We start from the raw sequence: 13,714 nt of genomic DNA, 5'->3' as shown, positions 1-13,714 counted from the left end.
ACCCCCTCCCTGTGCCCCCAGCCCCCTTCTGCTCACCCTGCCTCCCTGTCACAGCACCCTTCCCCCCAAACGCAGCCTCTGTCTGCCCTTCTTACAAAAGTTGGGGTATCCCAGGCCTAGGCTACTGAGCTCCCATCAGGGTTCTGGAATTGGGGGTCAGGTTTCCCTTCCCAGAGGGCCAGTGTCACTTCTGAGTGAGACCGAGCTCTCTCCTGTGGCAGCCATGTGACACTGCTGCTGTCTCCTTGTCACATGCCCAGGTGGCGGCAGGTGCGAATTGGAAGCAGTTCAGTTCAGTGCAGCTGGCCCCCAGCCCACGCCGGGTACACACCCCGTGCTCCCCTCGCAGCCCAGCCACACCGCCCTCGCGTCAGTCCTGGGGGCATGGTTTTCAGAGTGAGGCCAGGACGGCTGCAGGTACCTGAGGCCCTTCCCCGGGCAGGAGTCGTTTGTCCTTCTCTCAGAAGAATGCACTGGGAAGTCCCCCAGGCTGCGTGCTGTGTCTGAGCTCATCCTCCAACAGCTACGGGAGTAGTGTGCTTGCCTTTCCGTTTTTTTCAGTTTGAACATCAGTGCACATGAGCCCCACAAACAAGCTCCTTGGGGTCCTCACTACAGGCTGGCGAGTGCTGTCCCCCTGCCCAGGCCACCTTCCCCACCTGTTCTCCATTCTCCTGGCGCCACATGAGCGTCACCACTCAGAGGCCAGATGAATCATAACTTGTACATGTTTTCTCCGTCCGTCTGGGGGCCAGTGTATTGGCCCTCCCCTCCTGGGACGGGCTGACAGAGGTGGAGGGAATGGAGCAGGGAGGGCCCTGTCTGTCTGTGTCATAGCTGTGTCCCCAGGGCCAGGCATCAGGTTTGTGTTCAACAAGTGTGAGCTGCTGATGGCTGCATGCGTGGCCGAGAGCTCTGTGCTGACCACGGGTGACACCGGGCTTTCCCACTTCCCACTCCAGGCTGCCTGGCGCCACACCCCACCCTGTGGGTTTTGTGCTTCTCTGCAGCCCGTCATCACCCAGCACCCACCTCCCGTGCCTCCCAGAGGTGCAAGCAGGAGCCCCCAGTGAGGGCCTAGGCTTATTAGGAAGCAAGGGGGAGTCTGAATCTGGGTTGTTGCCACTCTCCCCGCCGCAGCCCCGAATCAGGAGACCTAGTTGACCAGAATAACAGACAGGAGCATCACTAGCTAACGTTTCTTGAGAAGCATGTGGCGTGTGCCAGGCAGTGTGTGCAACCCCGTCTGGACCCCACTGTGACGCTGGGCAGGGTATTCGTTTCCTGTGGCTGTCATAACAAATGACCACAAACTGGGTGGCTTCAAACAACAGAAATGGCCTCTCACTATTGGGAGAGCAGAAGTTTGCAATTGGTGCCGGCAGTTAGGTCCTTTAGAAGGTTCTGAGAGGGAATCCCTTCCGTGTCTTTCCTGGTTTTTGGTCACCTGCGATCCTTAGGGTTCCTGGGCTTGTACATACATCACTCTGTCGTCACATGCTTCTGTCTTCCCTGTCCTTTCCCCTTCTCTCTGAGGACACTTGTGGTCTCCTCTCAAGTGCCTTACCCTAATTATATCTGTGAAGACCCGTTTGCCAAATAAGGACACGTTCAGAGGTTTGGGGGGGCACTGTTTTACCCCACTGCGGGCACTGAGGTGCTTGTCTGAGGCCACTGTTACCCACGTGGGGACACAGTCTGAGCCTCGTCTGTCAGACCTGGCACCCCAAACATTTGAACTCAGCACCTAGCACAAAATGAAACTGTTCTTTTTAATGCTGGGCCTTTCATCTAATGGCCGAGCGCGCTGTGAATCCCCTTAGGCTGGCCTGCCGCATTTCTCACTCGTTTTTGTGGACGGGATTCCCCCCCAGACCAATTAACTACTTAGTCAACTCTGGCTTGGGAATGGCAGGCTAGATATTTCAAGAATTACATTTAAACATCTCTTTGTATTGTTAGCAAAGAAGTAGATGCATATGATTTTTTAAAAGACATAAGACAAAAGAGCTTATAACAACAACAACAAAATCCTCTTCTCCATCCAGCTTCACCCCCCAGAGGTCAGCACTCCTGATGTTGGTCATCTCCATGGTTACTGCCATGAACAGACGATATGATTTTACTGCTGTTTCTTGATTTATCAAATTTAGATTTTTATCTATCACCTTCCTGCCGTGAAATTCAAGGATTTACCTCATTCCTACCTCTTTCCTCGACCTCCTCCTGAATTGATGGATATATTATTATTTGAATTCTTTTGTTGATTATTCTTGAACCTCTTTAGAGATTTCTTCTGACTGCACATGTGTGTTCCTACCTTCCGCTTAGATCCATGTTGTCTTCTGGGCCCATGAGCTTTGTCTGTAAGATCGATTCTAAACGCTGCCGAGTGGTAGGGCTCACGTGACCAGGGCTGTGTTACGATTCCTTCCCAGTGCCAGGGCCTCTGCTGACATTCCATGCCCTGCTCCCTCCTTATGGGGTCCTTGTGAGGAACAAATAACATACGAAAAGCCCCTAGAACAGAGCTGGGCTCAGAGCTCTCCTCTGATTCTGGAAATCATGGCACTGTAGTTTGCTTCAATAGAGACCACAGTTTGCTTGCATGTCTTCTGTTTTTCCTGGAGTTTCTCATTGCCTTTTTTTTTTCCTTTTCCCCAAAGAACGCTATGTATCTTCCCTGTGTCCTGACATTTATTCACCTCCTGATCATACTTTCTTGTCCATGGGACTCACTTTCTTCTTGGAGCCCTGCCCTCTGCTCCAGTGCCCCCCACCTCGCCCTTATCCCCACCCCTCCCCCACCCCCATCTCTGCCTCCTTCTTGCCCTGAGACGCCTCTTCATTGTTCACTTACTTCCCTGCCTTCTCAGTTTTTTCTCATTTTTGCTGGAGTGTGACGTGAACTGAGAAGGTGCTGTTCCTTTGTCATCTAGCATCCAGTGTGACTTAGGAGAAGTTTGGGATCTGTCCCAGCCTTGTTCCCCCATGGTTTTTCCCGTCTCTGTGAAGTTTTATGATCTCTTTTTACCCAGTGAGTGATCTGACATTGCAGAAATTCTCAAAGCAGGAGCCTTGACTCATTACCCTGCCCACCTCTGTTAGTCTGCTGTCTCCTTCTTCTGTTTTCACTCTGCCAGATACTGTTTTGTTGTTTCTTTGGTAATTTCCTCTCCTCCATTTTTCCTGCTCCATTACTTGGTGCCTTCTGTTAGTTGCACCCCCAGGATTGATTGATTCCCAATGACTCTGAACTTGTAGCTCCTGCTGTTTCTAACTGTCAGATAGGTTTGGGAAACAAGGGTTTGCTCACCTATTTGATTTTGAGTCCCCACGCTCCCTTCCCCCCAAAACATAAAATCAGTAAGAACAGCAAATACACACAGCCCTCCACTTCAGCACCATCAGAAGACAACACTGTGACATTCACATATTTTCTAGAGCTGTTTTTCTGTTCTGTTTTTCTGGGATATTTCCTTGAGTGTATTTCCAGCTTTTCTATGGAATTTTTGTTAGAGCAATGATATTCTCCATTTCCGAACACTATTTTTTGTTCTATGAACTTCCTTTTTATGGTATCCTGTTTGCTTTATGCATAAAATTTTGTCTGAAATTTCTCTGAGAATGCTAATTAGAATTTTTCGGTTAACATTCTCTTCTGTTTCCTGGCTTCCTTCTTTTTCCTCTGGAGTCGGTGGTTTTGTGGCTCTTGGCCCTTCCCTTTCATGCCGCTGGTTTTCCTTCGCCATCTGGCTATCCTTGGGTGTCTGTTTATATTTAAGGTTGATGGGCTCATTTGGGGTGGGTGGTGTGGATTTCCTCTGGGACAGGTGGGCCAGCTTCAAGGACTGGCTGTCTGGACCGGGGTGGGAGGGAGGAGGCAGGGCAGGAAGGGTGGTTGCGTGGCCATCCCCAGTGCCAGGACGGCAGTGTTCTGGGGTGTCAGAGCCCCTCCTGGTTCTCCCTGAGCACTTGGTGTGGTTTCGTGTGGTTCAGAGTTAGCCGGGGTAAATGCAGGCCTGTCCCTTGCTCTGACCAAGGATGGGAGGGAGGGGGCGGGGTCCTGACCAGAGCTGCCCTTTGTCACCTCCCTCTCACTGGGTGTTCTGGGCGGTCACCTGCCCTTGTCTGTCACCATGCTTGGGTCTGCAGGAGCCTGCTCTGCTGGCAGTCACCACTTGGCCACGTTGGGATTTCTCTGTGGGAAGGAGCTGCAGACTCTAGCTGGAGCCTGTGGAGGTGAACCAGACCTCTTGTTCACAGACTCTCAGGCCCTGGAAATTGCTGGATCTGACCCCCTTATGTTACTGATCAGGGGACTGCAAAGGGTCAGAATGACAGCAGGGTGCGTCGGCTTTGTCTCCAGGCCCTGCAGGGGTGATGGTTTCTGGAGTGCAGCTCCCACGGGGCCAGCGTGGGGCAGCTGGCTTCTGCCAGGCGTGGGAGCTGTCCTTGGGCCCCCACCCTTTTCCCCTGGCTCCCAGTCTTAGAGCCATACGGCTTGTCTGTGCTCCCCACAGGCTGCGGACAGCTGGCCCTGCACGGTTGTTGGATGGCATGCTCTGCCCTGTACTTAGGTGTCCATGGGCGGGGGAGGCTCAGGCCCTGCCGCTGCAGCACCTGAGATGCTGCTGTTTTATCGGGGGATGCCTGCGTCCGTCCTGGGTGTGGCTGGAGGGCACTGGCTTGCACACTGTGCTCACAGATGTGTCACACACCGGCGGTGATGGGGCTGGGATGGAGAGAGCGCCACGAGGGTTGTGGGGGGCCGGGCTTCGGGGGAGCAGGCCTGGGTCTTGGGGCCTGTCCTGGGGTCGCGTGGGTGGCCAGCCGGCCCACGGGGGTGGGGAGGCGGTGGGCTGCACCGCGACTGACCCTGTGCCCGTGTCGCCCACAGGTGAGAGGCCCTTCGCCTGCAGCTGGCAGGACTGCAGCAAGAAGTTCGCGCGCTCGGACGAGCTGGCGCGACACTACCGCACGCACACCGGCGAGAAGAAGTTCAGCTGTCCCATCTGCGACAAGCGCTTCATGCGCAGCGACCACCTGACCAAGCATGCCCGGCGCCATGCCAACTTCCACCCCGGCATGCTGCAGCGGCGTGGCGGGGGCTCGCGAACCGGCTCGCTCAGCGACTACAGCCGCTCCGACGCCAGCAGCCCCACCATCAGCCCCGCCAGCTCGCCCTGAGCGCCCGCCGGCCATGCGCCTGCGCAGCAGCACAGCCCCGCCCTCCGCGCCCCTCCCTGTCCTGTGCGCCCCAGGCGCGGGCACCCCATCGTCCCACTACAGCCATGAGCAGATGCTCTCACCTTTTCTGACCCCGCATCTGTTCCTTTCCTAACAGGAAAGAAGAGAGAGAACTTTGTGATGTCCACAACAAAAACCCCCAATTTCTTCACCTCAGGTGTCAAACTCAATTTGTAAAAAAATAACAAAAAAATTCAAAAAACACCATCCACAAATTGCACAATAGACACACCCAGGACGGTGAGGTTCAGCGGTGTCACCCCCTTTCTCAGGGATGGACATGGTCCAGGAGGTCAGTGAGGACACGCTTCCTGCCGCCTTACTCTGTATATAGATTTGCACTCTGGAGCTTTCTGTTGGGTTTGGGAACACGCTGGGGACAAGCAGGGGAAGCAGTGCAGGTAGACTTCCGCTTCCGGCTTGCAGGCCAGTCCGTTGGTCAGTTGGCAGTGGACATGGTCACTGACACTTGTCTTCTGGGGGCCTGCACGTCTTTGCTGCCACCCGCCCAGCCTCCGGCCCCTGCTCCAGTGGCCGGCTGGGGTCAGGACACAGACGGGTCAGAGGGGATGCCTTAAGTCGCGCCGGGCAAAGGAGCAAGCCCTCCGGAGGACCATCTCGCTGTCCCTGCCACCAGGAGCCTGTCTGGCCTCTGTCTGGGGCACCGGAAGCAGCGGTGCAGCCGGGTTGGGAGACCATTGCACCATCGATGAAGCAGTGCCCGGGTCACACTCCCTGGCCCTCATCCCCATACCCCCAGGTACATGCCCTACAGGGTCGCCTGCTACTGTGTCTCTGCAGAAGGCACCGGGGACCTGCCACTAATACACCGCGTTCTCCGTCTGGAGCAGAGCGTGGGAGCTCTGGTCTTCTGCAGAGATGTCCCAAAGTGTCGGTGCGTCCAGTTCCCTGTTCTCTCCCACCGGCCCTGCTACCTGCTGTCGGGACTCCTTTGTTTGAACCGGTGGGTGAAATTGTTGGGCCACCTTGCCAGAGGCTGTGTATATGTGGCGGGGCATGTGGCTGTCCCTCGCAAAGACTGATCCGTAGCAGGAGACTGGAACATTGTGACGTGGAACTTTCCAGGAGTGGTGACGCGGGTGTTATGGGACATGCTGTCAGGAGAACGCGCGGTCTGTCTCCCCAGAGCAAGCACCAGATGGAAAGTTGTGAGGAATGCTTTTCTCAGAGCCACTGTGCCCCCAGCTGAGAGCGAGCGCACCTCCAGCTCTGCGTCCCTTCCCCAGCCCACACCCTGCCCGAAGCTTCTGCTGGAGAGGAGGAGCCGAGAGCGGGCATGGGGTCCAAGCCCTGGCGGGTCAGTCAGGCGGCTCCGGCCCGCTCCTCCTCTGCAGACAACAGGGGTGTCTCCTGGCACTGCTGCCCAGGCACCGCCCTTCCCGTCCCTTCCTTTCCCTTCCCTTCCCCAGAGAGTTGGTGCCTGTAAATATAAGCCCCCAGGACTCTGTGTGTGTGTGTGTGTGTGTGTGTGTGTGTGTGTGTGTACATACATGTGCGTGTGTTGGGGCGGACTTGGGTATCTACAGAGACCTGCCCATTTTGATGAGGAGGAATGGCTCATGGGACTCAAGAGGGCCGTCCATGGGCTTCCTGGGCCCAGAGTGCCTTGGTGTGGCCACCCTGCTCCCACCCCACCCTCTCACAGCGTGGGGTGCAGCCCTCACCCCCAGTGACCCAGACCTGGCTGGTGCTTACATCACAGCCTCTGGTCACTGCTTCAGGCCAGCTCCTGAGTGGACGGGCGCCCTCTCTTCGTAGTGGCTACGAGGGTGGCACCCTGCCGTGTGCAACACCTGGGTGCCCGTATCTAACTACTGTGTCTGCTGGGATTGGCCCCTGCTTGGTGGTGGCTTCTCAGTAGCAGGATAGGTAACAAGTTGTGCCGCAGTGGTGGTCTTGCTGTGGGTGGTCCTCGCTCTGGTAAGGGTGCAGAGCTGGCCACCCCAGCCGCTGGGCTCCGCTTGGGCTGTGTGATGGCCCTGCGTGCGTTGGATCCGGAGAGAGTGGACTGTGCCCTGGGGGCCTGGACAGAAGAGCACCCCACTGCTGGGGTGCCCAGTGCCAGTGTGAGGCCCTCCCAAAGTTGTTTCTGCGTGAGGCGGAGAAAGCCACACTATGAATACGTCATGTCTCAGGAACTCACATTCCAGGTTCAGGAATTTTATTCCAAAGTCCTTTGGTGCGCTTACCAACCGGGGGTCCCGGAAGGCAGGGACGGTCACACAGCACCGTCCCCTGGAGGAGCCCCGTGTCTCCTTGTGGCGCGCCTGCGGTGGCTGCGTTGGGACGGAGGGTTGCTAAGCCAGTCTGTCTGCACATAGAAGGGGAAAGGATTCTAAACCCAGTTGTCTTGGAATGAGAGAAGAGCTGGTTTGTTTTTGAGGCGGGTGGGGGTGGGGGTGGGGGAAACCGGGCTTTTGCTGTTTCCAAAGAGAGCACTTAATTTAATTTTTCCTCTCAATGACCCAGGGCTGTTCCGTCTGATAGATGGAAGGCTAACATTGCCTTAAAACAGAAATATGCAGGCGTTGGCTATTTTTGGCAAAGGAGTGTCTTCATTCCCGACGCAGTCTGGTCTACTGGCAGGGTGGGTCCTTCTGAGTCTTGGGGACCTGCTCTTGTGACTTCGGCACTTGGAGGGAGTTCCCGCCCAGCACCCCTGAGCACTGGGCCTGGGGTCCGTCCATTGGACTGCCCTGACCATCTGGGACTAAAATCGGTCTCTCTCGAAGGGTGGGAACATCCGTGACTCTCTGACCAGGTTCACATGGGCCGTTACTCGGATCTCATCACGGAACGTGCAGTGTGCGTGAAAGAGGGGGGTGGGCCCGGAAAGCCGCCCTCACTGAGGCCCCCGCGGGGAGGACCCCCCTGAAACAGCCTGTGTTGTCCTCTAAGATGTAAAATGTCTTCCCAGCCTGGGTTCATTTCAGGGTCTTTCCTTTTTCTGGCTTATGGCCACGCTTGCTGGTTTCAGTGTGATTGAGGAACCCATAGGACTCCTAGAAATAAGAGTGAAAATTCAAACCTTCACTCTTAAGGGAGCAGAGACCTCAAAACAAAGGTTGCCCGAGTAGAGGGAGAGTCCCATCCAAAAAGGCCTCAAAGTCACCCTGGGCTCGACCATTTGTGGGGGCTGGTGTGCAGCTCATGTCCCACGTGGGAACCCCCCTTTGTGTTAGCCGTGTTAGGGGAACAGCTGTTGGCTCCCTGTATGCCTACCGAATTCTATAGCTGTCTGGAAGGACAGAGGGACAAGCCCTTCCACAAGGCCCAGGGTCCTGTCCGGTGGGGTGCCATGGGGGAACGTGTTCTGGGGGTACCCGCCCTATCTCCTGCCACACCCCCATCCACTGCACCTGAGGTGCAGGCCCGTCCTTTACTCTGAGGCCATATGTCTGGGCGGGTGCAGGATTTGCTATGGTGCAACCGCCAGAGGCAATCATCAGGGGTCTGCAGACCTCACCAGGCTCTGGGACACAGCTCAGACCAAGGAAAGGTAACTCAGAGGTGGGGACAGACCTCGGGCCACAGGTGGCCCCCAGCCTGCTTGTTGGGACATGCAGAGGCCTGGTGGCTTCCTGTGGTCCCAAGTGAGGTGTGGCAGAGCGGGGGTCTCTGCTCAAGCCTTTTGCTGCCCAGCCCAGTGTCTCCAGAAGACCGGGCCTTCTTTCTTGCCAGAAGCAGGTGCTAAGGTCGACTGCCCAGGGCCATAGCACCCCCCAGGCACTCCAGTCTGGAGCTCAGCAAGCAGGAGTGCCACCTCACAGGAAGACGTGATCTGAGCAATACATCCCCTTGTTTCGCAACTCCTGGTTTGGCTGTGTTTACACGGCTACCTGATTGTGACTTCTGACAGGTATTACTGATTTTTTTTTTAGACCCACTTAAAAAGTCACTCAAAGACAGTGCTTGAAGGTTTAAAGGGGCAGAGGTGTCTGTACATCACAGCCAGCTTGAAATGCTTTGTAGGTCACCCACATCTTTTGCTGTCCAAAGGGTCCATGTACGACTCCGGTGACCACGGGTTCCAAAGCGAGTGCCAAGGTTGTGGGCTGACGCTTGCTGAATTCAGGGTCTCCTTGGGAAGAGCTACGTCCTGTGACTGGCTTCCTGATTCGGAGGCTAGCTCTCCAACGTTTGTCCGGGACACATTCCAGAGAATTCTGTACTAGAATTTGGATCCTCAATCCAGCTTACCACTGATAAATGCCTGAACATGGTTTAGGGAGAGGCCCTTCCCCCAGCCACTGCTCCTTGAGAAGAGTAGGCTTTGCAGCAGTTGTGAGCCCTGGACCCCTGAGAGGAGGGGCCATACTCAGCTCCTGTTGACTCTCTGCAGACTTGCATTGTGGCCCCCTGGCCCTGCCCAGCCTCTGCCCTTCTCATGCAGCTTTAAGCCCTTAACTACTTTCATGTAAAGAACAGGATGGGACAGAAGTGGTGTCCCTGCCCACACATCACACCTGGGGGGGGGGGGGACAGAAAGCCTGGGGAGCAGGAGTGGGCCGCCACGCAGCAGCTTGGTCCCAGGGCTTGGGGGTGTTCTACTGACATGTGGACAGCACATGCTCATTTGCAAGCCAAGGATGCAAGCCGAATGCCTGCAGGGCAACCACAGGTCTGGGTGAAGGCTGGCCCTCACACTTGGCACTGCTTGGCTGGCCGGATCTGTCCCCAGCCTGCCCCCATATGGAGGGAGGGGGCCACCTCCCAGCGCATCTCGGACACCTGGGGGGTGTGGCATCCATTCCTGGGTCAGGGTGCCTGTCTCTGGGTGTGGGTGGGAGACTTACCTGGCCTCGCCCTGGAGTCCCCCTGTGCCAAGTGCCGTCCTGAGCAGCTATGCATTGTAGGGCGTGGGGCTTGCTGTGGCTCCCGCGTGCCAGGGAATTGCTGTGTGGGGTGCATGCATTGGGGTTGAAGCCGCCCCCAGTCCCACACAAATGAACCCTTCCCCATCCAAAGCCATTGATGGAGCGTCTCTGGAATCTTTAGCCAAACTCCCAAGGCAGAATCCAAGGGTCCAAGACCATTTCCATCGAGCACACGTTTTCCTTTTCTGTAGGAACTGGGTTTTTATTTTATTTCATTATTTTTTTTTAAACCAGCACCGTGTCATGCTTCCAAAGGGCACATTTCATCTTCCCTGGATCACTACAGTGCAGTATCACAGTTGTACAGTCCCCTCTGGCCTTGGCTTGCTCGGGTAAAACTTTGTATGTATTTTGTATGGCATAGATTCTATATTGTAATGATGTCCTATGCAAAAAGAAAAAAAAATTAACTAAATTGTAAATTTTATTGTTTTAACGTGCATGCATGTTTAGTGACGTTTACATTTTGAAATAAAATTTATGATTCATTATTGTATTTGCCAGAGCTGATTCCTTTGCAGGGCATGCCTTGGACAGGCTCTGGGAGAGGACAGGCAGAAATGGCCCATCGCGTAGTTGTGTGTAATTGGCCCAGGGGCAGAACCCTGCCTGGAACTTTGCAGAGAGTGAGTAGTGTCACACCCCTGGCCTGTCAGCCTATTCCCACCTCTCACCTCAGCCCTATTCCCCTAAAAAAGCTCAGCCTCACAAGTCCATCTTCCGGAGCACTGAGGAGACCTTTGGTGAGGCTGTGGGTCCCCAGCAGGGCACAGCGCTTGTCCCTAAAATTCCCTGTAAACACCTGAACTTTCATTCCCAGGCAGCACCCCTCAGCCCCAGTGGAGTGTGGAGGTTCTGAATCAGCCAGACCATCCTGTCTCTCAGCCAGATACCTGCCCCCCCAATCCAGAACATGCCCTGTTAGCAGCCCCTGAAGTCCCCAAACTGCTCTGCTGCAAGGGTCAGCCCAGCACTGGGGACAGGCCTGGGGTCCCAGGGATCTGGGGAGCAGGATGGCATGTCTTGACACCAGAGCCCATTTAAGTCTCCTGGCTGCTCCCCAAAGCCGGGCTTGTCTGCCGCAAGCAGTGGAAAGCCTGTGGCTAGTGGGACGGAGTGGGTGATGCCCGCTGCAGCACAGAAGGAAGGTGCCCCCAGACCCAGGGCTGTGTCCAGCACTCACGTGATGCTTACATTGTCACCCCTTGTTTGAGGGTGTATGAGAACCACGAAGAAATGTAAAATAATGACCACGACAATAGGCATGGCACTGATCAGAGGTGACTCTTAGGAAGCTACATGTACACGGGCAGGCGTTTGCAGATCAAAGCGTGTTTTCTGTGCCATAGATGAGGAGGGCTGTGCAGCCTGTACTCAATCATCACAGAAACAGGCACATGTTCGCACACAAGTCGCTTTGGTGCCCAGACGTTGGGAGCCCAGGCTTGGCTGGAGTAGTTCCCGGGGACAGCCACTGTTCACCTTCTGGGACTTGGTTCCTTACCGTTGGAACTCCCCAGACAGCAGCCCAGCAAGCTGGAACCACTTCCATAAATAGTTATGTGTGAGGAGGAGCCCAGATGCTTTCAAAATATTGATAGGAGAAGCAAGAATTTAAAATAGTCATCACCTGTGACGTCACTGAAACCCCAGGGTTTCAAAGAAGTTGTGGGTTCCTGCTGAGGAAGCTGGTCTGGCATCAGAGAGCCATCTCAGAAACCAGGGGTCTTCTGAAACCTCGAGAGGCCACCCAGTAGCTCAGGAGGAAGAAAATAGGCAGTGAGTAGGCTTTCGTGGGGAAGCTGTGCTGGGGGCCCGCCTGCCTGGCTCCCCCGCCCCCCACACGCTATCTTCCATTCCCAACCTCATCCCCAGGAGAGCTGGGTGAGTAGCAACTATAAATATCAGTATGTTTGCATAACCAACAGGCTTCCCCTGGCCCCTGCTGCCACCAGCCACCCGAGGGCTGCTTATTGATCCATTCTTGCTTTTGAAAAACAGTGAGTGGCTGCCTGCTCCGAGGACGTAAGCTGCTCCCCGCGTCTCATCTCTTGTTCGTGTCCGGCTCTTTCTGTAAACACCTCTGGAGGGTTAAGTGAGAGCCATGGCTGGACACCCAGAGCACAGAGGGAGCCTCTCCCCACCATGGTCAAGGTCATTCCTTATAGGAACCTCTCACTCTGGGAAGACCAGCTACAAATGCATGAATTTGACTGTAATGGAAGGACACCTCCGCCCCCAAGGAGGGGGCGCCTCTACTGTGGGGGGCACAGGGGCTAGAGAGGCATGTACAGTGTGTGGGGACTGGCTCGTGCTGGGGTGGGGGGGTCAAAACTCGCACTTCCATTACATACATGCTTGTGAATGCAGCAAATCTTAAATAATAAACAAATTACAAGAAAGTTATCTGTTAAAGTACCAAAATATTTAAAGTAGCATAAATAGGAGTAGGGGATGAGTTAAACGATCTACGTAACATCCAGCTTCTCCAGGTTGTAAAACAGCATGCGGAGTGTAATCATTTCATTAAGCCAGTTCTCTCAATAGCTATACAATTGTGCTATATATTTACATGCATAGAACAAATCCTGACAAAAGACACAAGGCAAGGCAGTTATCTTTTAAGTAGTGGAAAGCACGGATGCTTTTTATTTACAATATCTGTTTCTATCCTAAATTCCCAAAACGACCCAGGTGTAAGTTTTGTAGTTAAAAACCAGGATGGCACTTTCGTGAGGCTAAGAGGTAGCCAAAGGTAAGATGGGGAGCACCCACGCTGCCCCAGGAGATGCCCACGGCACCCAAGGCTGTGCCCTCGGGGAGAGCAAACCTCCAAAGGCCCCCACCCTGCCCCCACACCAGGAGGGACACGCCCCGTGGCTGCCTGCACATTAGTGCAAAGGCACGAAGCACAAATTGCGTGCATCATTTAGAAACAGAGAAGGGGAGCTGCACAAAGAAAGGGAGCTGCCAAATGGAAGCGCTGCCGTAGAACATGCTGGAAAACTGCAGAGTTGTGACATACCCACAGATCAAGAGTACCCACCACATGGGGTCGTCAGGGCAAGGTGGCTCAGAAGGGCCCTGGGGCTTCGCTAGGTGGTGGGAGCTGTGGTGTTTGTTTTCTCTTTCTTGTTGTTACATCACGTGAGAAATGTCCGACAATTTTATACTCCACAGATGTGGTTCCTGCGTGTCACCGGACCCATCTGGGTAGGCCTGCAGGCTGTCCCTGTGATGATGGGCTTCCTGAAGCGTGCTGAGTTGGCTGCACTAGGCAGAACCCTGCCCCCGAAATAGGGACACTGCCAGGAAGCCTGGCACCTGGAGCCCGGCGCTGGCTGGGACATAAGCCATGCAAGGACAAGACATAAAAATAGAGCTGCTCTGGCCAGAGGGAGGAGGGTGTGGGTCCAGCCTCTGAAAGGGAGAAGCCTTCACAGCTGTGACCCCACAGACAGACGGAAGGTGGTACCTGGAGGCAGGCTCACTCTGCTTTTATGTAGACTCAGAGTGTCCAAGGACTTCGGAATTAATTCAGTCGTTGGTTTCATTTCTAACATTCA

At 54.9% G+C, this 13,714-nt stretch overlaps 1 protein-coding gene and 1 long non-coding RNA gene across 2 annotated transcripts in view; one reads left to right on the top strand and one right to left on the bottom strand.

Annotated features, from left to right (window-relative positions):
• KLF13 (KLF transcription factor 13) overlaps positions 1–10,644 on the top strand; it is a 44,092-nt gene extending 33,448 nt beyond the window's left edge. Inside the window, exon 2 of the mRNA XM_019753212.2 lies at positions 4,901–10,644. Coding sequence (XP_019608771.1) covers positions 4,901–5,190 — 290 coding nt within the window. The 3' untranslated portion in view covers positions 5,191–10,644. The remainder of the gene's footprint in view (positions 1–4,900) is intronic.
• Positions 10,337–13,322, bottom strand: LOC109459044 (uncharacterized). Its single transcript, XR_002139328.2, has 3 exons — positions 13,174–13,322; positions 11,779–11,905; positions 10,337–10,533 (listed from the first exon to the last, which is right to left on the bottom strand). It is a non-coding gene; the product is annotated as an uncharacterized LOC109459044 (long non-coding RNA).
• Between the last annotated feature and the right edge of the window lie 392 nt (positions 13,323–13,714).

The sequence above is a fragment of the Rhinolophus sinicus genome, linkage group LG13 (genome assembly GCF_036562045.2).
Source record: "Rhinolophus sinicus isolate RSC01 linkage group LG13, ASM3656204v1, whole genome shotgun sequence".
Classification (NCBI taxonomy): domain Eukaryota; kingdom Metazoa; phylum Chordata; class Mammalia; order Chiroptera; family Rhinolophidae; genus Rhinolophus; species Rhinolophus sinicus.
Note: the sequence above shows the minus strand (reverse complement) of the source record. Positions and strands in the feature narration are given on the sequence as shown.